At 46.5% G+C, this 26,703-nt stretch overlaps 1 protein-coding gene across 1 annotated transcript; it reads left to right on the top strand.

The window, feature by feature from the left end:
* The first annotated feature begins 2,836 nt into the window (after positions 1 to 2,836).
* LOC104535590 (protein yippee-like 2) lies at positions 2,837 to 24,286 on the top strand. Its single transcript, XM_010180961.1, has 4 exons — positions 2,837 to 3,138; positions 21,055 to 21,098; positions 21,890 to 21,998; positions 23,353 to 24,286. The coding sequence occupies exons 1-4, from the start codon at positions 3,022 to 3,024 to the stop codon at positions 23,440 to 23,442; spliced, it is 360 nt and encodes a 119-aa protein (XP_010179263.1). The 5' UTR covers positions 2,837 to 3,021; the 3' UTR covers positions 23,443 to 24,286.
* Positions 24,287 to 26,703: the final 2,417 nt, after the last annotated feature.

Below are 26,703 nucleotides of genomic sequence, written 5' to 3'. Positions count from 1 at the left end.
CCAGGTCTGACCGATGTAATCTGTTTTTCAGATAGGGCTTGGTGCTTTGCCTTGGAATCCAATTGCATTTGGCCCCAGAAAGAGCACACTCAGTCTCCTGCTTACTTGCACTTGGAGGACAAGGCACAGGGCTGGGATGTGTTACTTTTTACTTGCATCAAATAAAAAAAAGAAGGATTTGTGGTTTTGCACCATTTCTGCCCTGTTGCAAACCTAAGAGGTCAATCTTCGAAGTGCCCCTCATCTTGGATGGGAAAACAATGCTGTTTAATGCAAAACTAACTTGGCTTGGACAAAATTCTGGTGCACACGGAGACATGGGGCAGGATCCAGGTGAAAACTGCCTGATTTCTCTTACTGCTCTGATCTTGCTGAAATCCAGAGGTGCACCAAATCACGCATGGACGGTCGGCTTAGCTCCAGGCTGGCCAGGGAAATTCCTGGGAGGACTCCTTTTGACTGAACAAGAGCAGGTTTAGTTCCTAACAAACTGGGAAATGAGCCTTTCTGTGTCAGGATGGGCCATCCAAAGCTCTCACTGTAACTTTAATTGGAAAAGGTTAATCTGATTAGTTGGTGTTTGCGAAGAGCTTTAAGGATGAAAAGTGCTATGTAAGTGCTGACTGTTATGATCATGATAGATACGCTTTATCAGCAGTTTGCAGGATGAGTAAGACTTGGGTTTTTTTTCCCCATTTGACTGTAAGGGATCTGAATTCTGGAGAGTAAAAGAAAAATATTTCAGAAAAAAAATAAATAGAAAAGATCCTGTTGTCTCAGGGTATCCTGTTATCTTACTGGTGGCTGCCTCCTGTTGAGCACATTATATTGGTAATAGGATGAACCTTTGGCTGCCCCAAATGATGCCCTTATGAGCCTATGACAACCCTCCAGTACACTGCTTGTAGAAGCTGCTTGCTGGGAAGCTTGCAGATAGCGTGCCTGGTTTTTGGGAACAGTAGGTGCAGTGGGTGCTGCTTTCAGAAATGCTAAGGCAACTTGGATACCTTGAATCTTGTTTCTTTTTTTTCTTTTTTTCTTTTTTTTTTTTTCCAACCATGGCAAGAAGACTTAGGAGCAGAAGTGTTCAGGACAAGGGTTTCCATAAATGGTACTTTGGTACCTAAGTGATGAGGTTTTTTGTGGCTCTAACTGTGATCACACGCAAGGCTTTCCAGCAGACAGCAGCAGTGGATGCTCAGTCTGGTTTCTGTTGTTTCCAGTATGACTTGGACAGCTCTGTCATGGTGAAACACTTGGATACACTGTGCAAAAGAGATCATATAAAATGGGATGAACATAGGAGTTCTGTCTCCTACAACGATTTTCTTGGGTCCTGCCTTCAGTTGAGTTTCTGCTTTCCCTCCTGCTCTTTTGACAGGTTCCTCTTTAGCCCAGAACAGGCCCGGTCCATCCCTGGAGCAGGGTGTGTGGTTGGTGCCCTGTCCACATCCCACTGAGCAGCAGCAAAGCCGGCTGCACACGCAGGCTGCAGGGAGCTGTTTTAGCAGCACAGCAGCGTGGTGACCTGTGCTGGCTTTATTCTAACCTGGAAGATTATCAGCTGTGCTTCAGGCAAGTTAGTCATACAGCTTAGAGACCAGCTCTTAAGCTCTTGTACTTTTCTGTTTTGTGCACTTCAGAAATTTCCATTGTGGGTCAGGTGTGAGGTTTTATTTCTTGTTTTTCCTTTTTTTTTTTTGGAGGGGGGGTTGGGTTGTTTTTTTAGGGTTGTATTGTTCTAATATTTGATACACTTAGAAACAGAATTGCGTGTTTTATGGAAAGAAAAATCCTCATGGGAGGAGCATCCAGAGTTCATGATTAATTTCTAGAGCATGCATGCACGCTATCTGTCAGGGAGGGAGGCAGAAGAGCTGCTTCCTTTATCCTTCATGCTTCTTCCATCCTCAAAAGAAACATTTTGTAGCTGGTAAGCCTTGCAGATGTGGAATCTGAGAAACCAACAAAAAAGGACCCAGGTGTCAGCTGTTTTGCAGGTTCTGTCGGATGACGTTGGATTGTAAAAAGGTGTTTCCAACCCAAATAAGGTTTTTAACTGTTTCTTGCTATCGAGCATAGTCTTTGGAGGCTGTTCCTTGCTTAGACTGCTGTCAGATGGTCTGAGTTGAAGAAAATACACTCAAGTGCAGTTTATAGAGTAGCTTCTACCTTCAGAGCTTGCAGGAAGTTATAAAGGAGGGTGTGATGAAGTAATCCTTCATTTCCCATGTGGAAACTAGGGCAGAATGGAAAGAAGAACTGGTCCGGTGACTCGTGTGCTTTCCTGGTGGTGGAGGAAACCCAAGTCCAGCTCCCAGCTTCCCTGCGAGCTTCCGGGGTGTCGCATTGGTGTGGCTCGGGACAAGCAGCCGGCTGGGCTGAGTCCTGCTTCCCACCTTCTCCCTTGCTAACAGAGCCCGGCATCCCCAAGGGGGGGTGCAAAGTCAGACCCCAACACGTGCAGTTCCCCAGTGGTGTTTCGGAAACCGGGCTTGATGGAAATAATCTTTCTAGCATCTTTGTGGCTCTGTAGTCACTTCCACATCCATTACGTGTTGGCATAACGAATAGAGATTGCGAGCATGGGAGCGATAGGAAGGTGGTAGATAACAGAAGCAGGGAGATGCAAGAGCAGTCAGCACGTCAGCGGCTGAGCTGTGGATAAAACTGTCCTCCTCGATCTGACCCGCAGCCATCACACCTATCTCCTGGCTGCTCTGGCTCTTCCCTGCTCTCAATCAAAGCCCGGATCGTCCCGTGGACTGGGAGACTGTTGTCACCTTTGAGCTGAGTTTTCTGTCTGTGTTCTTTTTTGACCTCAGGTTGCTGTGAAGTCCCCAGTTCCCTCTGCCCGAATTTCTTCCTCTGAAGCAGTCACCAGTGTGTGGAGCCTGCCCCACACCCATCACCTGCCAAACCACGGCCTTTACCTGTGTCTTCCGGTGTTTCCCGTGCGACCCGTCCTGCGGGAGTGCCTCCTGGGCCACCCCAGAGTTCACGCAGCGCTCAGTGGCTCCAATGGTGAAGATGACAAGGTCCAAGACTTTCCAGGCATATCTGCCTTCGTGCCACAGGACCTACAGCTGCATTCACTGCAGGGCTCATCTCGCCAACCATGATGAGCTCATCTCCAAGGTACGTGCGTGACCTCACCCGCAGGTGCTGGGTGGACACCTCCTCCCCGGGGTGCGGAAGGGTGTGTTCACTCGCACTGTGGGTCACTTGCTGTTGGAAATGCCCGGCCTTAACCGGTACCACAGTTTTTGCTTGGAAAATGGGCTCTCGACTGAAAGGACCTACTTGTGAGCTGCTGCTTTTGTTTTAAGCGAGCTTGAAAATAGCTGTAAGGGACAGGTTTCCAAATTTGGGCCTCTGGAGTGCTTGCTAGTCGTCTGTCTTTCCCATTGTATCGCCTATTCCCTGTCATTGCCAGCTGTAAAACTGCTGTAACTGCTGGCCAGGACTGCGTGAATTACCTTCCCAATACTACTTGTTCATCAGCATCACCAAAAAGTTGTTGCGTGATCATGATTTGGAGGCACAGTGTCTGGAGATATTCTCTCTGTTAAGCTTTCAGCTGTACCAAGCAACTACACTAAAGCCCCTGCTTAAGGGAAGGTTCTTCGGTGCTTTCACCGAAATGTAAGTCACCTTTCCAAAGACTGCTGAGTTTTTGGTCAAACGCTCCTATTTTGCCAGTCTGCTATCCATAAGACACTTTGCAATGAAAAAGCAAGGGATGGATGATCCCCAGTAAGGGGATCTCTTTCTGAAGTGTGAAAACTAAACTTTCCCAGAGTGTCTGTTGGAGCCTGCAGTGCCTGGCTGTGGTCGGGCATCAAGTTTTCAGGTTTTAACTGCTTTGGCAATCAACTGTTCCCTAAAGTTTATTCAGCTTATAAAATTTATGTTTGGAAGCAGACGCACCATAAAATTTATTAGCTGAGATGAGAGGAAATTGTGCTGTGACCTCTGTGTGCGCACACACGTGCAACTTAAAGCAGTTCAGCTGCTTGGAGCAGCCTTGAGAGACGCCAGGGTCACAAGAGACAGAGGTGCTCTGCTCCTTAGGCAGTGTGCAGTGCTTCCCCCTTCCTGTTTGCATGGAAAAGGTTGGAATGTGTCACCTTGCACCAAGGGCATCTGTCCTTAAAGGGCTGACATCTTGGCAGCTGTGGAGGCCCTTTTGGGTTCTCTGTGCTGGGTGCTTAGAGCTGTCTTCTTCTGTTGGTCTTCTTCCTTGTTTTCTTGGTTCTTGCATGGGCCAGGTTGATCTGCTCCTCTGCGATGTTGTTTCCATGCCAAACGAGAGGATTTAAGTATTGAATAATGCTGATTGCAGACAGCTACAGTTTTATTTTTCACTGTTTCTGAATAGACAGGCTTCTTATTTGGCTGTCACTTGTGAATTGTTCTGGGCCTCGCACAGGGTCCTCTCCTTCTGGTACAATTGCAGTGGTTCTTAGCAGAGCTGGCCTTGAGGACCGCAAAGCCCCCAGCTTTTAAAGAAGGGGAAGTTTTACATTTCCTCAACAGAAAGACGCTTTGAAATGTAAATATCCACTGCAGTCTGTGTCCAGGTCTAGATGTGAAACGCATTCAGCCTCTCAGACCAGCTGGGTGACTTAAGGCTCCTGTGCTCGGTTCAGATATGTGTAAAATGGGGTAGTTACTCCCCTGCCTTTCCATTGGGAGAGTCGTTACCAGCTGCATTTTGTGCTGGGACACAATACGCCTTACCGAATAAAGGAGGCTTGTTTGACTTACTGCTTTTATGGTGAATTAGAGTTTGTGCACTGCTTTTTTGGCATTGCTGGGCCTCAGCTAAGGAAAGCACAAGGCAATGCGCCCCTTTGACGCTTCCTCCTTCTCCTTGTTTCACGTCCGTGATCCGTGTTGTCCCCTGTGCCATGCAGCCAGCTTTGCAGGTAAGTGGCTTCCAGCAGGGCAATGCCCGTGCTGGAGACTGCTTGGAATTTGGGCTTGTAGCCGTCGAGGCATGCAGCAACTGCTCAAGAATGCTGACTGCTAAAATGTGGACATGGGAGGGAAGGAATGAAAGCGCAATGTGAGGCTATGTGTATCGAATCACCAAAATTTTGTCTACAGTATGCTACAGTGCTTGTATCTGTGTGTTCTACAAAGTTCATTGCAGACTGCTGTGTAAACTTGCAGTAGTTTTGGGACCACGTTGCTGGTGGGGCACTAGCGGGTCATGCAACTTGAATGCAAAGGGGTTGAGGTTTTAGGTTTTATTTCTCAGAGTTATAAACCTTAGTAAGATGCATTTTTGTATAATTTGAAAACTTTATAAAAGTAATTGTGCAATCGTAATTTGTACAACTGGCTATTAAACTGAGAGCAGAAGAGTAGTCCCTGCCTCAAGGGGTTTCCAATATGTGCAGAAACTTTCCCAGGCAAACTTAAACAGTCATCTTTTTATCTGTTTGAGTGAGGTTCTGAACATCTCCCTGAGGCCTGCAGTTCTTTCAGCACAGCCTTTTAGAAGCATCTGAGAGCCAGGCAGTGCAGTTGCTGTGCTTGTTTTCCATATAAAAGTGTGGCAAATGGAAGGAAGAAAGAGAGAGTGGGAGATTTAGCCAAACTGGAGTGTATCCCATCCTGGACCTGACTATGACACTTCAGTCCAAACAGCCCAAATGACACCATCTTTGGAAACGCTCTCCAGAATGCAGGCCTTTATGTAACAGCAGGGTGTTGGTGTTTTGGCTTGGTGAACCTAATTCCTCTGTTCCTTTTGCCCCAAGTTGTGCAGAGACCACATGAGAGCTGGGCTGCTTTGGATGCCTTGAGCTTGTAGTTCCTTTGGATGCATACAAACAGCAGTGTTGGCTGGAGCTGAGTCCCAGTATTGTTCTGGGTCCATCCATACTTTATTTCCTCTTCATCTCCAAGTTTTGCCCTCTTGGCCCTTCAGCACCAGTCTGAACTTACTTTGACTTCCAAGTGTTTTGCTGGGACCAGGTATTCAAAACTCTTTCACAAATATGCCTTGGCAGGGCAGTTTTTGTGGTATTTTTTCTACTTAAGGAAAACTTTGTGCATTGAAGTGGGTAGAAGGTTTCTCAAAAAAGCCATTGCTATTTAAAGAAAACAATCGATGCCGAGGCTTTTAAGAAAATCCAAAGCTGTTACATGAGGCCAGTTACCAAAATGTTGCCTGCTTGCTTGGCCTTTTATCTTCTGCAGCCGGAGGGAGAAAGTGGTTTAGTGTGTCTGATTTGTAATGGGATCTAAATTGTGGGTTGGATCGTCTGGCCAAGAAAGGTCTTATTGACTTAGGAAATATAAGGATATCAGATACATTGGGTGGAGCAAGTAACCAGTTTTCCTTTCTATGTTCCTTTGGTGTCTGGGTTAGCATGAGGGGAGGTTCTTGTTCCCCTGTAGCAATGCATCATTTAAGCCAAATTTAGTACATGCTCTTGTTTCATTGCTTTTTCCAATGCCTAAGTGGACTGAGACTTTGGGAACTCAACCTTGCCCTGCAACAGCTTCCCTGTGACCTTCAGTGAGTCGCTCCATACCTTTGGTCCTGCTTTCCCCACCTGTACACTGGAAATGCTGCTGTTTTGTCCAGTCTGTGTGGAAGATAAAGCTTTGGAGCAGGTTCTGTCTGCTCCTGTGAATTAGTACAGCGTGTCCTAATCTTCTTTGGCTTTACTGTAAAAACAAAAATACCATGCCAGGCGACTGTAGTTAAAAGCATATTTCAGTGCCTTCCAATTGCCAAAAAATGCGTGAAGGATATTTGTTGTTGCGTTTCTTTTTCTCAGTCACAGCATCCTGTGGTTTTCGGAATGTTTAAGAAAAAATACATGTTCAATAATCAATGGTGGTAAAACCTCTCCAGGAAGGAGATGGAGGAGCTTTTCTTGAGAAATGTGCCTTCTGCATCATTTTTAGTGAGGCCTGGAGGAATGGCTAATGCAATAGCCACTCGGCAGTGTAAATAGCATCTCTTTCTCAAAGTGGCAGATGTGATGCTGGTTTCTGTGCTGTTGAAACTCTTTGTTAGCCCTTTCTGTTCTGTTTGAATTCATATGTACCTGGTGGCCAGTAGAAAAGGGTGGGAACGAGAGAGAGATGCAGGTCAAAACCGGCCGTGTTAGTGCCTTGGTTGCAGAGTTTTATTGCTACGTAAACAGTAATTCAGCAGAAATGTTCCCCGATTATGGAAATATGTAGGGAATGTCTTGTGGGCGTCCTGCAGTTTCTTTTTTTCATGAATTACTGTGATCCAACTGCTAAGCATTATGCAGTGATGTATCCTCTGAAGTTAGCCTAAGGCTTGCTGAGGAAGTTTAATGCTTTCCTTTGATGTCTGCAGAGGACCCTCACTGAACCTGAATGTGAAATCCTTCAACACAAAAGGCTGCAGCTCTTCCAGCTTTTTCTTTTTAGAAAAAACAGAGAACTTGCCTGTGCCTGGCTTTCCTCATTGGGCTTGGATTGTGAGCTAGGGCACGCTTAGAGGATCTCTTTTCTGTCTTCATGGACGGGAATTGCAAGGTTTATAAGCAAACCTTGCACCCAGTAGTTGTGGCTATCTGCTTCCCTGGCCAGCAGACTGCTGGAGCCTCAGCCTTTTGCTACAGGAGCCTCTCCAAGACCTTTATGGCAGGCTGAAGACATCACACTTTGCTCAGTGTTGCGACTGGAGGATCTTAAAAGGGTTTGAAACTTTCAGATAAGTTGTGGATGAATTTGGTTACTTCAAAGCATTTGATTTATCGTGTATAGATGAAGTAAGCAGTAATTGTTGGTTTTTTTCTGCCCTCCTTTTTTCTTTCTGAGCACATGGGGAATGCAGTGTGTAATGTTAGTGCCTCGCTTCTCATGAACCAGCCAACATTTGCATGTCAGTTTGCCTCAAAAATGTGAAATTATTTGCTGAGGGGCAGGGCACGTACACAAGCTAACACAATAACCCTACAATTGCCATGTGGTTGTTTCTAGACTTTAATCTAATGGGAAAAGACAGAGGCGTTCAGTAAGCGTCCAAGAGTAGCCAAGTGAAAATGGGGTATTTCCATCATAGGAAAAAACTCTGGGGGGTGAGATGAATATTCCCTTTTCATGGGTGAAGTTCTTACCATTTTTCGTTACCTGGGGTTCTTCTTGCTTTAAAAGTGGATCTTGTTTCTTCCCAAATAGAAATTTAAGTTCCTAGTTTCACAGTAATGAACTCTTAAGGCCAGGAGGAGCCATCACATCACCACATCTGACCTCCTCTGGAGCACGGGCCAGCAGATTTCATCATGACTGCAGCATGTCTGTCAGAAAAAACATTTAGTCTTGATTTGAAGGCTTCAAGAGGGAAAATTCACTGTTCCCTTTGGTCATTTTTTCCAGTGGTTAATCATCCGTACTATTAAAAATTGGAGACTTTGAATTTCGTATTTGTCTGACTTGTGCTTCCCATCATTTGCCTTTTTTTCTCTTTTGCTAATGAAATAGATCTATAGTACCTACTCTTTCTCCATATAAAGGGTTCTGGTTTACAATAACCAGGGTCACTCTTGCTCACTTTTTTTGATAGGCTTGAACAGATTCAACTTTGCCATGGTACAATGTTAATTTTTCCAGTTTTGTGTCATTTTTGTGGCTCTATCCTACATCTTTAGCATTTTGGCGTGGGACGGAGCTGGGGCTGGTCTCGTTGTTCCAGACTCAGCAGTAACATCTTCACGGTGTACACATTTTGTAATTGTATTGGTCTTACTGGCTCAGCACTGCACTGTAAGCTTCTGTTCATTTATTTGCTGGTAGCTTTTTATGCTCCAGGTTTATCAAATTTATGCACTTTTCTAGAAGCTGTCCAGTAGCTTTTGGATCCTGCTTTTTTCAACTCTTGTTCCCTAATGAATTGTCACTTTCAGGTTATTACTCAGAGCTTGCTCTTAATTGCAAGTATTGCTAGAGTTCAAACTGTAAGTGATGACCAGCAAAGCAGTTCTGTGAGAAGTCATTGAGGTTTTTTGCATCCCATTTCACTGCAGTGAACTTGGGGGATCTTGCACTTCTTGGCTTCCATGAAGCTTAAAATTTAAATGCAAGTTGAAGGGACTTCAGTTCTCAGTGTGTCATCAGAGTTGTTAAATGGGAGCGTTTTCCTTCAGCATCGTGACCTGATTGAGCATGGATTGGGCAGAGATGAACTCTTGCAATCAAGCGCATCCCTGAGACGCCTTTGCTGAACAGATTGGTGGTTGCTGGCCTTGCTGTTCCTGGCCTGCATTGCAGCAGGAGGAGGGAAGCAGGTCTCCAAGGCTGTCATCCGAGTGCCTCTCATCAGCTCTGAAAAGCCTTTATGTGTGAGGGAATAAACAAACAGAAATGCCCTTTGCAAGAAGAAAGTCAGGATATGAAATCTGAGCTGTGTAGTATTTGTAGTACCTATTGCATCGTATAGCGACCTAAATTGGATCTTTCTGTCCTGTGTATTTGCTTCCTTTGGGGCTCACCCTTCGAGCTGCTGTGCTTCCATGGTTCCTACTGTCTGTAATGGGATCTGAAGGCAGTCAGGATCAGGCCTCTTATTTAGGAAGGATGTGGTTGTTTAAAAGCAGGAGCCTAAGGTAATTTTTTTCTTCCTTTTATAATTGTGTTTTTACACAATTAATTGCTGTGTGATTCTAATATATTTCATTCTGTTCCAAAAAGAAGGAGAAAGGTAATAATTCAAAACAGTTTAGAATTCCCTGTCAAGGAGGAGGGACAGGGTAAAAATGGATTTTTCCAATCCATCTCTTTCTTTATGGAAATAACTCTCCTTTCATCTGCTGCTTCCTCTGTCTTAGAATTGATGACCTGGGCATAAATAAAACATTGTTCCCATTTATTACCCAGGGAACTGCCAGGGACGAAGGACAGTGAATCATCAGGGTTTTTGCTGCAACTGCTGCAAATCCTGAACAACTGGAGCATGGAGTTGATCAGGTCTGAGCCTTCCCAGGTTCCTTGGGTGTTTTGGTGGTTGGCCCTTGCAGTTGGAAGAGAAGGAAATGCCAGCAGGCTCGAGGCTTGCTGATGGGCTGAACTGCCCTGAGAACTTTCCGTGCAGGTTTGTACTTCTAATCTGATTTATAGTTGTAAGAACAAGCCCAGGAAAAACACAAGAGTCTCACAACTCTCAGACCTCTGGTTTAATCTGTAATTTAGTCACACACGCGCTTGAGTGTGGGGGCCAGGTGCGGGGGGCTTTTTCACTGCTGCATCTTGGTGAGAGTACCCTGCTTTCTCAGGAGGAATATCTTACGATGTTTTCCATTGCAGTCTTATTTCATAGTAGCAGGAATTGCTATCAGAGGGATTCACATCTGGTTTAGGGGAGCTGTTATGTCTGCCAGCAAGCAGCAAATCTCTGGAGGAGTCTGGCTGGCTCCTGGAGAGGGGCCTTGGCTTCCGTCTGCCAGAGGTGCTTGGCCTGACAGCTTTTCTCAGCCAGCAGAACTGAAATGGGCAAGGATTGAAGCTCAAGTGCACAAGGAAACTCCACCCAGAGTCTGCTCTCTTAAAACACTTGCTGTGTTTGCATGGAAATTGCAGCTGTCAGAATAAGTAGCAATAATGAAGGTAGAAACTGAAACTGCCTTTGCCTGAAACCTGGAATTCAAAGATTTCCAGTGATCTCTCTCCTTTCAGCAGCAATTGCCGCAGAAGAGCTGAGCTAAAATCAGACTAAGCTCCAGTGTGAACACCTTGATTCCATCCCAGCTGTGAGAGGGAGGAGCTGGGGAGAAATGCGGGCATGGGTACACTCATCTTCGGCTTCAAATGTGTAAGAGTCTGGGCCTGTCCTGCACTCTGGCATGGCTGAGAGACCTCAGTGTCTGTGGGGACCTGTCCTCTGGCACTCACTTCTTTGTTCAGTGTCTTTAGAAGGCACATCTGCAGTAATAAAATGAATTTCAGTACCACAAATATAACTCCTGATGAACTCCCTCAGCAGTAAGGTGTGCATATGGTGGCTTCATCTCACTGTTGGGGATCTTACCCAGGGCCAGAGAAGCACTGCTGCCCTGAATGGATCTGCTTTTGCTGAAAAGCCAGTCTGTTCTCGTTGTCAGCACTGGTGCTATTGTGAGCTTAGCGGCTGTATTAATGGCATACGCTGTTCCACTGGTACACAGACAGTCGCTATTATACTGCTAATTAAATAACTTGTTGCATTAGCAGTTTCCATCTTCCATCCCTGTTCTGTCTTGTGTTTATCTCTAAAACCCATGCAGTAGCAGGAATTAATGTGGAAAGAAAGACAGGGCTTTACCCTCCCCCCTGCCACTCCTTTTTAAAACGACTTGATTGCTGGACAGTTTGGGCTGGCATTAACAGGGAGTGGGGGTGAAAACCCCTTCGGCTGCTACTGTAGCAATTGCAGATTCACCATCTCTTTTGTATGCAGAAAGACACCACTGGCTTTTGTTTTCATCTTCTCTAGTTTCTAATGGTAAATAACCAAGCCCTTCTCTACATCTTGGTATGTAAAGTGCAATATGGAAAAGCTTGAGTTTGATGGATGTCACAGATGACTTCAGTGCCAGAGATGCCAAACCCATCTCAACTCCCTTGAGCTCCCTGCAGCCCTGGGAGTGCTGGTGTCTGCTGGGAGAGAAGCCGTGGAGGATCAGGGTTAACCAGCAGTACTTGGGCCAGGCCCAGCATGGGGACCTGGAAGATGTGGATTTTAATTTCCTTTCCCATGCTTAATGCTGCAGTGAATGTGGAGCTTACCCTCTCTTTTTAGGCACTGCTCTTCTCCTGGGCTTCTGCGAGGAGCTCTGTGCACTTGACGTGAATTAACACCACTTCTGCCAGCAGGCAGAGCTGGGTGGTTTTCCTTGGTTTAACGTTGGGTAAATGTTGGTCTTTTGTTGCAAGTGGTACTCTACTTGTTGTCCAGCAGGAGCAAACCTGTGGTGTTTGTGTACGTGAATTTGTGGTTTCCTCTCTCTAATCCCATGCTGCTTCTGTGGGGTGGCATGGCTTATAATTTGGAGTGCACCATGTGAAATGAAGCAGATGTCTCAGATGAATGCCTGTCCTTTCACCCCACTCCTTTCCCTGGGGTTATAAATGCTCTTTAGGCAATGCTTTTTTCTTTGCCTGATTAAGCACTCTGGTGTCAATACATGTGTAGCTCCAGAAGATGGTGGAAATTATTAAAAAGCCTAGATATCTTTTAACTCTTCCCCCAAAAAAGAGATCAGTTTCCCATTAGAGGAGAGTTTTACCTGCACTGCACATCTGTATTATACAGCGGTTTGTTCCCTGGCAGCAAGAGGCAGGGGCAGGACTGGGGCCGAGGTGTTTACCCTGCAAGAAGACAACCAGACCTGCTCAAAGTTTTGAAGCACAACAGCAGCAGCAACTGTAGAGCCCATTAAAATCGCAAGAGAAGCCCCACAATATTGTAAAGTTTTATAGGAGTAATAATTCTGGTGTATTTTTTTTTTAATTTGCCTTCAGTTGTTTGTGCCTCTAGCAATTCACATTTAGAAATTTCACTTTGAAGTCTGGGGGCTAGAACTACATTTTAAAAATAAGTAAGAGCAGGTCCAGGAGGCCAGGGCTTTAATAAGGAGGCTGAATAGCACAGGGCTCATGGTAACGTGATGAGATGTAACAGCATTGCGTTTGAACCGAGTCAAATCTGGAGGGGAGCCTGCCAGGTACATGGGAGCGACAGGGGGACAGAGCTCTTTTGCAACTACTCTCTGAATTTTGACATGCTGTACAGGGCTTTGCTCAAGCTTTGGTTTAGCAGAGTGGTGGTTTAAATCAATCTTTGCACTTGAGGAAAAACGAAAACCTCAATTTTAGGCAATTTGTATTTCCCTAAATAAGGATTTTCATTAATTGCAAAGCTTCCAAAGAGATCTCTCCTCTGCGACTGCAGTATACAATTTCCCTTTGAAAGACTGAATCTCCTGCCCTCCCCTCTGGTGGTAATGGACAGCTGTACTGACACATGAATTAATAACTGGGAATTTGCTCCTGGATCCTGACCCATTTAAATCAGTTTGTGCAGCCTCTCTGCCTGGGAGCAGCGCAGGGCATTGGTGTCACCTTGGCGTTGTGCTGACGTGTGTTGGGGAGCTGCTCCAATGGACAGGACAGAGTTGCGGTTCCTGGCTCACTGCTGATGGGATCCGGCATCTGCATGGTCGCGCTTGTTTGCAGCCTTCCTGAGCAGTGTTGACGTTGCAGAGATAATGCAGTGTGTGCCAAATAGCGTCCGGTGCTTCAAGATGCTTTTTCCTTAGTGTTTTTGGGAGTCTTGGGAACAGTGCTGGTTTTTTGTAGTTTCAACTTGTAGAAACATGAAAAGATGAGAGAGTCTCACTTCAAAAACAAAACAAGAGCAAAAACCAAACCCAACCAAACACAAACCCCCGTCTGTTTTAAGTTCTTATTTATTTAAAAAAAAAAAATCATCTACTACTTAAATTTGTCAGAATTTGAGCCAAGCTGAGTCCTTTCAGGATCAGGAGGGGGGATGCTGGCCTGTGGTTACTGGACCGCTGGTTTTGGAGCAGTCGGTGACGTGGAGGCTGTGTGCATGCTGAAGGGATCCTGTGGGTTGGAGTGGGTCTGAAGACGCCTTCAGCCAGCGGCAAGAGCTGGCTTTGAGCCTCTCTGGGAATCCTGCCCTTCGGTCTCTCCTGGTTGTGGCACAGGGGTAGAGGGCCCAGACCCAGCTCACGCAGTGTAAAGCAACTCCAAGGGCTCAGGTTTTCCTCACGCACACTGAGCAGGAATCAATGCTTCCCCCAAAGAAACAATTGGAGTATAGCCAAAGTGTGAGGTTCTTCACTCACTGATAATTTTCTCCATTAAATGGACCTTTTCCCTGACAGCAGAGCATTTACTTGTTGGGAAGCGGAGGTGATGCCAGCAGGGCGGCCTGCTGGGGTTTTTCAGGTCTGTGTTCAGGCCTCTTGCACCGGCTGCAGCCTCTCCCTACCTGTCCTGTGCAGTGAAAGTGCTGAGCTGGTTCCTGCTGGGATAAAAGCCTCTTCTCGGAAACGCGGCTTGCCCCTGCTTGTGTCAGGTGCTGAGGGATGGAGGGGATTGAATGAACACCTGGGAGGCAGCATGAGAAATAGGAATAACATCTCCCATCAGAATAAAATGCAAAGTGTACTACCGTCTTTCATCTTTCCAGTCTGTGCCTCTTCCTTCTCACAGACTACACGACCTGAGACGCAAACACAGTGTAAAACTGCTCGGATGTAGCTGTTCCTGGGATGAAACATGTCAGCCTCATAGTTATTCACTGTGTAATCGCACAGCAACATAAACTGCTGGAGAATAAAGCTGAGCTGAATTAATTGAATTACTTCAGAGATGAGTTTGGTCCACTAATTCCATATCGACTTTGGGCTTTAAATAGCATTAAGGACCCACGTTAAAACTCAATTAAAACTCAGGAACTCAGTTTGAGCAGGGTAAGGTCACATCTGTGCATGAGGTGGAATAATGTAACCGGTTCCCTTGACGTGGGTCTGTATCTCGCATAATCGGAGCAAAATTGAATCTCGGTTTAATCTGATCCATTGAGTGTCCCTTCTGTGAGGAAGAACAAGGTGGAATTAATGAACCTGGAGGAGGTCTCTGTAGTCTGCCTGCACACAGGGACCAAGTAATTGAACTCCTGCTCCCTTGGGAAATAGTTGAGCGTGATGTAAGTGAATGGTTGAAAGGGCTCGCGCTGTCTAGGGCAGACCCCATGATCTGCAGCAGGTATTTTTGTAGTTATATTTTCCTAACTTTGTTTCCACTGTGCAGTGACTCACCTGTAACCTCCTCTTAGAGTACGCCTAGTGCTGTTCCCAGGCATAGTGGTTCCCCTAAACACATTGCAGGACGTCTCTTTTTAATCAAATTGTTATTGCCATAATTAATAAGTCTTGAAAGGTGCCATTTAGGCAGAACTTTCTGTGTGATACTGGTTGTTAGGAATGGTTGAAAGGGCTCGCGCTGTCTAGGGCAGACCCCATGATCTGCAGCAGGTATTTTTGTAGTTATATTTTCCTAACTTTGTTTCCACTGTGCAGTGACTCACCTGTAACCTCCTCTTAGAGTACGCCTAGTGCTGTTCCCAGGCATAGTGGTTCCCCTAAACACATTGCAGGACGTCTCTTTTTAATCAAGGTGCCATTGAAAGGTGCCATTTAGGCAGAACTTTCTATGTGATATCGGTTGTTAGGTGGGATATAGCAGCTGATAGGAACTGGGATTAAGCGCTGGAGGCAGCGGGATGAGTGTGAGGAGAGCCTGTGCCGTGGAGCATATTCTTATACACAAATTCACGTGCACTCTGGTGGGACTGACATCGTGCATTGGTCATCTTCAAAGATCTCCTCTCCCTATTCAAGTTATATTTTATGAAAGCATCTTATCCTTTGTGTTTGAAGGCTAAATCAGCAGCAAGAGTAAGTAAATCCTCCAAGCGGTGTTGTGCAAATGACTGGTGACTTAGGAGTTGTACGTGTGGGTGGGAAATAGGTGATAACAGTCTGTCTCTGAATAGGTGCTGGATGAATTTTTCTCCCACAGACTTCGGTGCCTCTTAAACCGGGGAGTTCATAATATTGTTTCTGTTACTCACTGAATTGCTCTGTCCCTGTGGAACTATCACAAGCACAGAAAACGTGTCCTTTGTTGAGGAGTCTAGATGGCTGTGGTCATTTGACTTCTCGGGCTGCTGCCGTTTCACATTGCCGAGGAAGTGCTGACTGCCATTGATTCTGGTGATGGCTTTGGGCCCTCCATTCCTGTTTGCATCCTTGCATTGAGAATTATTTGTAGCTTTCAGGAGCATAACATGGAGGGGCACACTTTGTTCCCGTTCCCCCTTGCACCTCTTTGGGCCCAGTTGCCTTTTTGGTTTTGTTTTATTGGTTTGTTAAAAGGCTGCCAGCTGGACGCAGGTAAGCGGGGGTTTTCTCTGCCGCAGTCTGCAGAGAACAAGCACCAGTAAGCAGCCGTTTAGTCCTGACAACTGCCTCCTATTTTTCCCGATGGTTCCAGCCAGTTCTTTTTGTGTTTAGCCTGTTGTCGAATGCCGGCACAAAGACTTGGGGCACTAATCCCATCGGTCTGTTCAGAGTGTGAAAGTGCTGAGTGGGCTGCGCCGTGAATGAGGAGCTGTAGGTACCGGGGGAAAGGGGTATGGTGCGTAGGCGTGCTTGGAGCACATTCAGGATTCGTGCCTTTCCCTGGCTGTGCTGACTGAATGTAAAAATTTCCTTCTGTGTCTCCAGCGGTTGCCAGTACCGGGAATGTGGAAATGGAAAGGTCTAGTGGTGGTGGGAAGGCAGGTGGGGTGTGAAACATCCGGAGTGATGAAGTGGCACGGTGTGCGCCCGTGGGTGTCTGTGGGTTGAAGAAGGCTCTGAAGGAGTCGCACATCTTGCTCGGAGCAAACAGGATGGGAGATCTAGCACTTGAGATAAAGGCCAGAATATAACAAATGGACTAAACCAAAAAGAGAGCTCTCAAGGTCTGGGTGTTGAACATATAAGGGTTCAGCTTTGAGTCTTTCAGGCTGAGGCCACCTCCAGCAAGCAGAGCGTGTCTGCCACAGAGGAGCTGGCACTTGTTAGATGCTGGCTGCGTGTTACACTTTCTTCTGCGGCAGATCTGCTCTGACAGCATCTGTGAAACCCAAACTCCCTGTCCTGCAGACCGGCTCTCACTAGAGCTGCAGTTCTGCACTGGGGTTCTTTGCCAGCAAATTTAGTTTGAGAACTTCCTACTCGGAATGACTGTGTCTGCCCCCGTACCGAGGTTATTAAGCAGTCTGTGTGATTGCCCTTTAAACTGGATCCATGAGGTGGTAAAAGGAGAAAAAGCTATTTCTCTCAACCCCACCCACTCCCAGCAAGTATTTGTTTTTTAAAAATAATGATTTCACAGATCTAATTTGGAATCGGTGCAGCTGATGGGGCTGTAATGAGCGTCTGTAAATTGGGCGACAGGAACTTCTTCAACCAGAGCAGCTGCCAAAGGCAGCATAACGTGGAGCTTCTGCCATAATGAGAGCAGCTTGGCAGGCCAGGATCTGCAGCCAAAAGCTGATTCCAGGCTTGTGGTTTCCCACCTGGGTACTCAAATCAGCGCTCCTTGGAGCAGCAGCTCTTAGACGCCTCTGTGCTGAGTGGAGCATCCAGGAGCGGGGAAGGGTTTTGACCGTGAGCGATCAGGAGGAATAAGCTGTTGTGCGTTGCACATCAAAAGCATGGGTTGTTTTTTAGAGGGCTCAAGCAGGATGGGGAGGGAATTTTGTTGCTGGCATATACAGATGCGCTGCCAAGCCAGACACTGAGCGTTAGCAGTGCAGAGAAAAATATGTGCTTGGGCTATCAGTGGGGAACCACAACAACAAAATCCTTTCCATTTCTTTCAGCTGGAAAGCGATGCCAGGAGCTGTTGTTTTAGAGAATACAAAATCTGGGATTTCAAAGCATGCGTGTGAGATACACCTTTGAATGTATATCAAGAAAATCTACATAGAGAAAATGCATAGCATAGAAAGTAGGTCTTGCTGCTGACTGTCACTGCTCAGGGAAAACTGCGGGTGTTGTGGAAAACACTTTGTGTGTTTCTTAAAAAAAAAACCAAACAAACCAAACACAACCGACAGCAAAGCACATCTGTTTGTGTATAAATAGATCTGTTTCTTCTGATTTCGTAATGCCCTTTACAGGATGTGCCAATTTTGCTAGAGTGCCAGAAGAGAAGGAAGAGCTCCAGAAAACGCTGAGGTTACAACACCCAGATAAAACCTGCCTGTGCTACCTTTATAATGACACAGTCGGCTTAGTCCTGCAGAGAGCAAAGGCATGGGCGAACCTGACATGGTTGCCAGACCTTTTTCCACTTCTTTTTGTATGATTTGCCAAATCCTTAGCTGGCTGGAGGGCGAGTATGAAGACAGGCAGCAGCACTGAAAGCCGAGAAGTGGTGTGTTTAAAAGTTCCTCTTGGGCAGGAGATCATGAATGTGATTTTTTTTCCTGCAGTGACTGCCCTTAGCTGCCCTAAAGTGCTGGCTTGAGCTGGAAGGAAAGGCACCTCTGAAAGATGCTCCTGTCCCCTGGGAGCAGGCTGGAATAGTGTCCAGTGAGCGCTGAACACAAAGCCGATGGGTTTGGTTTTGTTGTTTATTAAAGACAGACCTTTGCACAGCAGTAATGGAAAATCCTATTTCTGTACCAATAAAAACTTTGCTCCTATGGTTGTTGTTATTGGCAAACTTAGTCACTTTGGTGTTTATGGAAAAGTATTTATTGGGAAAGACTGAATGGTTAGCGAGCTTCATCTGCTTTCATTTTGCTTTGATGGCACAGATGGTGCTGCAGGACCTCCTGTTTCATCCCTGTACCCATCTACAGTTAATCCTTCCAGGCTGGTGTCCCTCTTCTGCAGCGTGGACAGTCAGTGCCCTGCTCTTTGCCGTGGAGAGACAGAGCATTTTTGGGTCTGGCTTGGACTCTTCTTTCTGGCCTGGGAGGGCATCAGCTTTGTGTCGGTTCCTCCTTTACCACACAGGACACTGAGACAAAGCAGTGTGTGTTTTGTAGCAGCCATGCCAGACCTAGTTGGCATCTGGGGTATCAGCCAGCCGACAACAACAGTAATAAAGAACTTGAGCACTGCAGAAGCATTAAAAGAAGCTTCTCTAATAAATGCTATTACACAAACATACTTGAGCCATGTGTCCTATTTAATTCCTGCCTAAGAAAAGTGGCATTCCTCAGGGCACTGCTTTTGTCTGACTGAAAGAGATATCCAAGTGCCTCGGGCGTCCTCTCTGAATCCGGAGTGGCTCTTCAGTGCCCTGGGTGGCAACTAATACTGGGCTTCAGCCTCCTCTGAAGCACGGTTATTTCTCCAGGACTGAGTCATTTTCTTTTGCCAGGCGGTGAGTTTGTAGTTGGCAGAGCCCTTGCTGCCACCCAGACCTCCCAGGCAGCTCCTATGGCTGGGTTTGTGTCCCTGCCTGCATGCTCTGCAGCGCTGTGCGTCCACAGAGGTGCCCCTGCTCCATGGTGAGGAGCCTTGGGCATACGTTCATGCAATTTAGGATCTTCCAGCGGGCCCTTCCCACTTCTAAAGAGCACCTTGACATCAAGGTCGCCAGGGTAAACACCGTGACAAACTGTACTTGTTCTCCTGTCAGGGTGGTTTTAAATCACGCCTTTATTGTGTTTTGTTCCCTCCTGCTGGTCAGTGAATTTCCCATCTCTGCCTTCCCCACAAGCAGGGCTGGTGATGGAGAGAGCTCTTCCAGGCTGTTACAGAGCTGCTTGCTGTTTCACTGGGCAGCACCCAAGAAATACTCACTGGAGCTCAGGGGTTGGTACCCCAGCTCCGGGAATTGGGACCATTGGCTGGAAACACGCAGAGGCCTCCCCAGTGCAGAGGGGAAGGGGGTTAGCCGATAAGTGCAGAGGTGTGTGGATGTAAGAAATGGGGTCCAGACTCATCCATGGGCTCAGTGGTTCTCAGGCATGGCTGTGACTTTGCTCCTCTGTTGGGCAGGCATAGGGGTATGTCCCTAGGGTGGCACTGATGGAAGGGCAGGGACCCCCCAAAGATTGCTTTGTGTGGTGTGGGGAGAGCACGTTTGTGCTGCCCCAGGGTTGGGCTGCTCCTGACTAAATAAATGAGCAGTGTTAGCGGGATGGGGAGGTAAAACCTTATCTGTTTCTCTTTTCTCTCAAAACTCTGTTTCCCCACCTTTTAAGGGTATTTAGTTTGAAGTCATCACCCATCTATAGAAGCTGAGGTTTTAAGAAAACTGTTAAATATTCTGAGGTTCCTGATACAGTGCAAGGCAAAGGTTTAAATGGTCCAGAAAAGCTGCTCTTTGACTTTCCTGGTCCCTTGCCCCTCAGTGCGTGCATTCCCTGAGGTACCTCATAAGGTAACTTGTGTGCTGAGAGCAACCGTGCCCTTCCTTATAGGCACTAAATGTTTAATTTAGTGTGTGCTTGTCAAAGGGCATTAAAAATGCAGGTAGCACTTGCTGTATGTGAGCCAGCTCTTGTCAGCAAGGCACTGGCACAGGGCGATGTTACAGACGACACGAATGGAGCCTGCTGGCTCTTGGACATGTCCCAGTGTCCTGCAGGGCCGGCATTGCCCCGCTCTCTTCGAAGCATCACCTTTTTGTGGTGATGCTCTAAGATCCTGAGGAAAAACAGGACAGAGAGGATGTGCCATGACTGGTGATGGATTATCTGGTGTGGTTTTGCTGCCATGTGGTTCTGTCTTGTCCACGTTCATCTCTACTCAGTTGTATCTTGTTGTACGTTTAGATCTGGTCCTGAAGATCTCTCTGGCATTAGTGGGAATATGAAGGCTTGCAGACACCTCAGCAAGGTTAAGGTCTTTTGTAAAATTACGAGAGGTTGTGCTTGTGTGCAAAGCACGTTGCACAAATAGATCCCAACCTCTGTTTTGTTCAGCATCCATCTGTTCACATGCCGTCGCTTGCAGCAGCAGTGTTTCAAAATGGGTAGTGCAACGGGAAGCCTCTGTGAGCACCTTGTTTTTAGAAAAGAGAGTCAAATCGATATTTGACAGCAAGGCTGTGTTTGGTAAAGTCGAGGCAGCAGTGAGAAATTCATCAACAGAACTGACAGGGTGGAAATGGACTTTGCTGGGATATGAGAGAGAAAACAGCTTAACTCTTGAAAAGTACATTGGGCCTGTACAGCACTGGAAACGCAGTGATTTCAGGTGAAGCTCCCAGTGGGCTCCCAGTGAAATGGGCAGGAATTAGAACTGGAGGGAGCTGCCCCCTTCCTGTCTGCAGGACAAGCCCTCTGCAGCGGGGCTCAGTTGACATTTGACTTTGTGCTCAGTCCATCTCGAGCGCTGCAGTGACGTCCCTTCCTCTGGCCCTGGCTTACAGCTGCTATAACCACCATTAAAGCAGTCGTTGAGGGCGAGTCCTGATTTAGCCTGATTTCTATCAACCAGTCAACTGAATTCTGCTTTTTTTGCCTTTCAGTCCTTCCAAGGAAGCCAAGGACGAGCATACCTCTTCAATTCAGTGTGAGTATTCCTTCGTATGTGTCACCTCTGCATCTCCTAGGATAGGTTTAAGAAAACCCTCGTGAAGAAGAAAACAAAAAGACTGTCTGTCTTCCTTTAGAAAACCTCTGCTCGAGACTTGGGAGCTTGCTGAAAATGCTTGGAGAAAGAGGCAGGAAATAGCACTGATTCCTATTTGATTTTCTGTTGAGGTTTCAGATAAGTAGCTAGGAAAAGGTGGTTTTTTTCATCATCAGATTGAGAAATAAGAGCTAACAGATGAGTCATTCTCTTCTCAGAGAATGTCGTTAGGCCAAAGAGTCAGAGTTTTGTAAATACAGAGAATAAATAGTATCTAAATACGTTTTTTTTAGGGTTAGCATAAAAAATAAGTGCAATTTTCCCAATAACTGAAAATAGTTTTGGTGAGATCAGTGCTGGGATGCCTTTCAGCAGAACTGGTGATTTCATTTACATTTTTCAAGTTTCCATTTGGGAAAGTAAAAGTACCATTTTATCAATTTGAAAATGAAAACCTTTCTCAAATGCATAATTAGTGCAATTTGCTAGAATGTTATTAATCTTCTGTTCAGAGCTCTATAGAATTTTTAGTTGAAAAAGAAATCTGTTTTACCTTTTCATTCTGTCGGGGAACTGCAAGAGGTCTTTGTTCAGGGCACAGCTGTGGTACTCAGTATCCTGAACCTCCTGCTTTTGTTTTCAACTACTGCAATAAAATCGCTGTCGGCTTCGTTGTGGCGCCTTGGTGTGCAAAGACGTGCTAATAGGGAGCATCTCTCCTTTTTCCCCAGAGTTAATGTGGGTTGTGGCCCTGCAGAGGAGCGGGTGTTATTAACAGGATTACATGCGGTTGCAGATATTTACTGTGAAAACTGCAAAACCACACTGGGTTGGAAATATGTGAGTATCAGTATCATTTGTTTTTGCCCTGGATGTCTTTGCTCCAGCCCTTTTGGAAGGTGACGTGGTTTCGTGGAAAGGCCATGAACTTCGGAACCAGAAATGCGGGTTCTGGTCTTGTAGCCACGTCTTTTTTCCTTCCCGCATTTACATTTTCTCTCCTGTCTTGTGCTTATTGCATCCATTCAGAGCAGGAGCTCGTTGTGGCTAATGAATTTTTTAATTAAGAATATATGGGCATGGTTTTGGTGGGCATCCCTTAGTGATGCTTAACATAAATGAGGATGACTTCAGCCAGCCTTGTGGTTCATACTGTCTTTTTTCCCAGACAATATCAGAATAATAGGATGATCCATGTATTGTTAACCCTGTGTCCTTCCCCTGTTGAACATGAGTTTATCTGTTTGCTGTCTCTTGCTCTTCATAAATTCGATTACCTTCAAATAAAGGCTTACACTACATCCTAATTTCTGCTGCAGGAGGCACACAGCGTACTTGTTTGTCAAAACATTTTGACCATTTGAAACCTATATCATATCTGTGGCCTCTGGACAGAAATATTATTTAATGAATCAGTTGAAAGCGTATAAAAAGTAAAGCATCAAAAATTGATGCAGTAGGAATTCATGCAGAAGCACAGCATGGATCTCACAAATGGAGAAGGACACTAAGTACATAAATTGAGTTTATTGTGAAACAAAAGACAGAGTTTCGTAAACAGAGCAGTAAGCCCAAGCCTCCCCAGCAATAGAATGCCATTATTTCAGATGCACTACATGCATGCAGACGGCACAGCTCTTGAGGGACCCCATGATTTCCTGACGTTCCCGTCGGCAGTGCTGGAGCACTGCGTGTTTCTGTGGCTGCAAGGACGTGTGCGCAGAGTGGGTCCTTCCCATCCCTCAGTGTCCATCGGCTCCATTGCCACATGAATTTTGCCATAATCCGCCTTGTTCCCGATGGCAGTGCTTTTACAGCACGCGTCATCAGAAAACCTCTGCGTTCTTAACAGACATCAGTGAAGTCTCAGACCACCCTAGAGACAGGTGGATTTTACCACTGATGATTCCTAAAGCGTAGTTCAAGGAGCTGTTGCCGTTGGCCTAAGGAGGCTGCACGTTTATGTGGTGTCCCTTGTTCTTTTTGTCCTGTAAAGACAGCTAAAAGCAGGATTTAAGATTCTTCCAATATCATTTTTTCTGAAAGCCGACAGGAAACCTGCAGTTTGTTTCACACTGTAGACATGGCTAAGACTTCTACCAGTATTCCCGGATCTGAGCTATAACTGGGAGTTTACCTCCAAATACCATCTTGATCTCATTCTTTCTCCATTTTTGTTTGTTTTTTTCTTTAGGAACACGCTTTTGAAAGCAGCCAGAAGTATAAAGAAGGCAAATACATCATTGAACTAGCTCACATGATCAAGGATAACGGCTGGGATTGAATGGAAAGAGCCTGGCCCTACCAGCGTGTAAGAGAATGCCATCCAACCGAACATTATATCCAAGAGTGAGAGAGTGACTGAACGCTTGGTTCCATGCATTTAGAGGCTCTGCAATTTGGGAGCATCTTCACACCCTTCTCCATCTTTATTGGTGACTGGCCTCTAAATTTCTGTCTCTCTGTCTCTTTGCTTTGTATCTGTTTGTGAGTTGACCCTGGCTGCTTCTCTGTCTGTCCTGGCGTTGGCTAAGAGAATGCACCGAACGCCCGACAGCCGTTCCGTGGTGACGAATGTTTGAGTTCAAACTGAAGTTGGCTCTGTGGTGGCATTTTATCGGAAGGTCTCGGTGCGGGAGGAAGACCTGAGTTTTGGGCAGGAGAAGGTGATAGGGGGTGGGGAGCGGGCCCAAAGGGAAGTCATCAGAAGTCGAAACCGTACTTCTCCTTTAAGTCCTGGTTAACCAAGGCTTGAAACTATCTACTTGTCTAAATGGACAGAAAAATACCTCACGGCTGCGTTCTCGCTGAATCATAAAACTGCTGCTCCATCGGTGGAGCTTCAGCCTAATCTGGCTGAGCATAATTCATAACAGGTTTCCCCCACGAGCTAGTTGCAAATCTGTGTTTTGTTTGCCATTTGTGAACTCGTTGCCTGGGGGGGAGGGCCTGAAGGCTGGAGGGATTCCCTGCCTCTTCTTTTTCTCGCTGTTTCAGGGTAGGTAAGCCAAACATCCCCACAGAGCACAGCTGTGGGAGCATCCTCACAGCTGGAGAAACCAAATCCTGACTCTTGAGCCCTTTAGAGAGAAGGAGTAAAGCACTTAGGCACAGTGGGTCTGGAGCTGCAGCTTAGAAGATGTGACAGAGGTAAAAAAAAATGGCATTTGCTAGGCAAGAAAGAGGAAATTATGTAGAGGAGGACGGGGACAAATCTAGCAACTTAGGGTACCCCTTGATTTTCTGGCCTCCGCTGAGCATCCCTGGGGGTCTTTTACCAATCCCTCACAAGCGCAAACAGGAAGATGCTGTTTCAGAATCAGTTTTGTAAACCCCAGGCCCCAGCCATCAGCTCCGCTCTTGGAGCCTGGCAGGGAAACGATGCGAGAGTGGGGAGAGGAGGGAGCGGAGGAGCCTGGCGGTGGTAGCAGTATTGCACAGGTGGATATTTCAAGCCATGAGGTATCCTCCCCAAAACCTGCCCCCTTTTCCCACTCCCAGAAGCCTATTGCAGGCGCAGGGGGATGGGAAAGAAAAAAAGAAACTGAGTATCTTCCCTCTACCCCTGAAATTGTCTATGCCTTGGAGTTTAAAGGGGAGGGGTAGATGCGGGCATCATAACTGTAAGGGACAAGTCCTTCCCATTTTAATGTTTGCATTTTAATTAGTGTGGACCTTCCCGAGGTGGGCGGTGGGGAAGGGGCATTGTGTGTAAGAGGGGAGCTGTGTTAGACATCAGTGACAACACAAAGTTTGCTCTGCGACAGTCCAGCCAGTATCTGGTGCATAACTCAAGACTATTGAACCGAATCAGTTTTATCTCTCTGAGTGCATTTTCTTTTTGTTGCTGGAATTTTTTCCAGTAGGTTAATAATCCATTGGGGGAAATATTTCTTAATCCAGAAGGAAAGAGTATTGTGCAGGGGTTTGTACCTCCTCATGAAACAGGAGCTTTGGGGCTGTGACCGTTGTCGCTTGCCCCCGCCCCAGGATGCTCTCAGCTGCGGGGATCAGAGCACAGGGCCGGTGGTGAGAAAGGGATTTGCTGTTCAGTGAAGGGATGTGAGCAGAGATGCTGCTTATGGACCAGGGTGGACCTTACGTGGTGGGTCGTTGTGCTGAAACCCAAACCCGATGGCCTACCTATGCAGAGGCTGTTTTTCCTCTTGACCCACCAGTTCTTTAAACCTTGTAGAGAGAAGCAAGGCAGGGGCTGGCCGTGGCTCCTGCAGTGATGGACGTGGCTCAGTTTGGGGCTGAGCCTTTAGGAGGTGGCTTCAGCCTTTACCCCTTCTGCTGTGGCTTTGTAACCGTTGCTGCGGCTCCTGTTTCTGATCATCTCTGCTGCCATCATCCACGTTCCCTTCAGTGATAAAAATCTAGGAGAAATCAGAAATTCTGCAGTAGCTGCTATCTTGTTGACTTTGGCCCTGGCCTGGTCCCATTTTCCTGTCCTCTGGTTGGTGATCCATGACAATTGATTGAGTTCTGGCTAGTGGGAAGCCATTTGTGTTCTCTGAAGAGCTCTTCAGTCTCCCTAGATACGAAACCTTTAAAGGGCTCTGGTTGGAGCTGGGAGAAGTAAGGGACAACCCCAAATCATTAATATGAGCTTGAGAAAAAGAGCACCCCGGGGCTCATGGTTTTATGTTGGTGTTTTGAGTGATCACCTATAGAAAAGCGATATAAAAGGTAGGCCTGTCTAGAGACTGCTCTGAGAAACAAGAATGGGTACTGCAGAGAGCTACCAGGTGTACGTGTTGTTATCCATGTATGTAAGACAAGAAAGGACGATGATCCATCAGACAGGGCTGTTTTTAGCTGTTTACAGGGGTTACGCTTTTAATGGCAACCAGTCTAAGCTTGAATGCGGCACGGTCTTAATGAGGTTTTAATTGGTTTTGTCCCATCAGTGTCCACAGATTTACACTTGCTGGAGAATCTGGCCTTAAGCCCTGATATGAGCAAAACACGTGTGCCTGTGAACATCCCCAATACCCAGAGACTTATCTGTTGAGTCACTTTAATGCACTGTATAGGGAGATAAAGAAAACTGGGCTTGTGAGGCTCATTGGCGCTTGTTCTCTGCCGTGTGTCCATTAAAGATGAAATACTTCTTGTTCCGCTGCTAACTCACCTGTGACTTGCTGTATAAAGACACACGACAGTGCTGGGAGCTGGCGATCAGATCTGCATGCCAATGGCTACCATGATCAATGTAGGCAGAACTGATGGCTCGTAGGGTGAAATACTCAGAGCATAACCAAAGAACCTCCCTCTCTGCATCCCTCTGCTCGTCTGAGTTTGGACTGGGCCCAGTTCGTTACTGGGTGAGCAAGGTGGGACCCTTGTTTCCGAGCTGGAAATGTGGCCCATGGAAACTGTGCCACCGAGTGCCTGTGGTGCTGCTTCCCATGGGTGACATCGAGAAAACACCAACAGCAGTGAGTTTTGGGGTTTTTTGCTGTGGCAGCCTTGTCCCTGGCAAGCTGCACGCACCCCTGAGTTTGCATCACCCCCGTCTACCCCAAAGCTCAGACTCGAG

The sequence above is a fragment of the Mesitornis unicolor genome, unplaced genomic scaffold (assembly GCF_000695765.1).
Source record: "Mesitornis unicolor isolate BGI_N332 unplaced genomic scaffold, ASM69576v1 scaffold18463, whole genome shotgun sequence".
NCBI lineage: Eukaryota > Metazoa > Chordata > Aves > Mesitornithiformes > Mesitornithidae > Mesitornis > Mesitornis unicolor.
The sequence above is the reverse complement of the archived record's forward strand: the minus strand, read 5'-3'. Positions and strand labels throughout refer to the sequence as shown.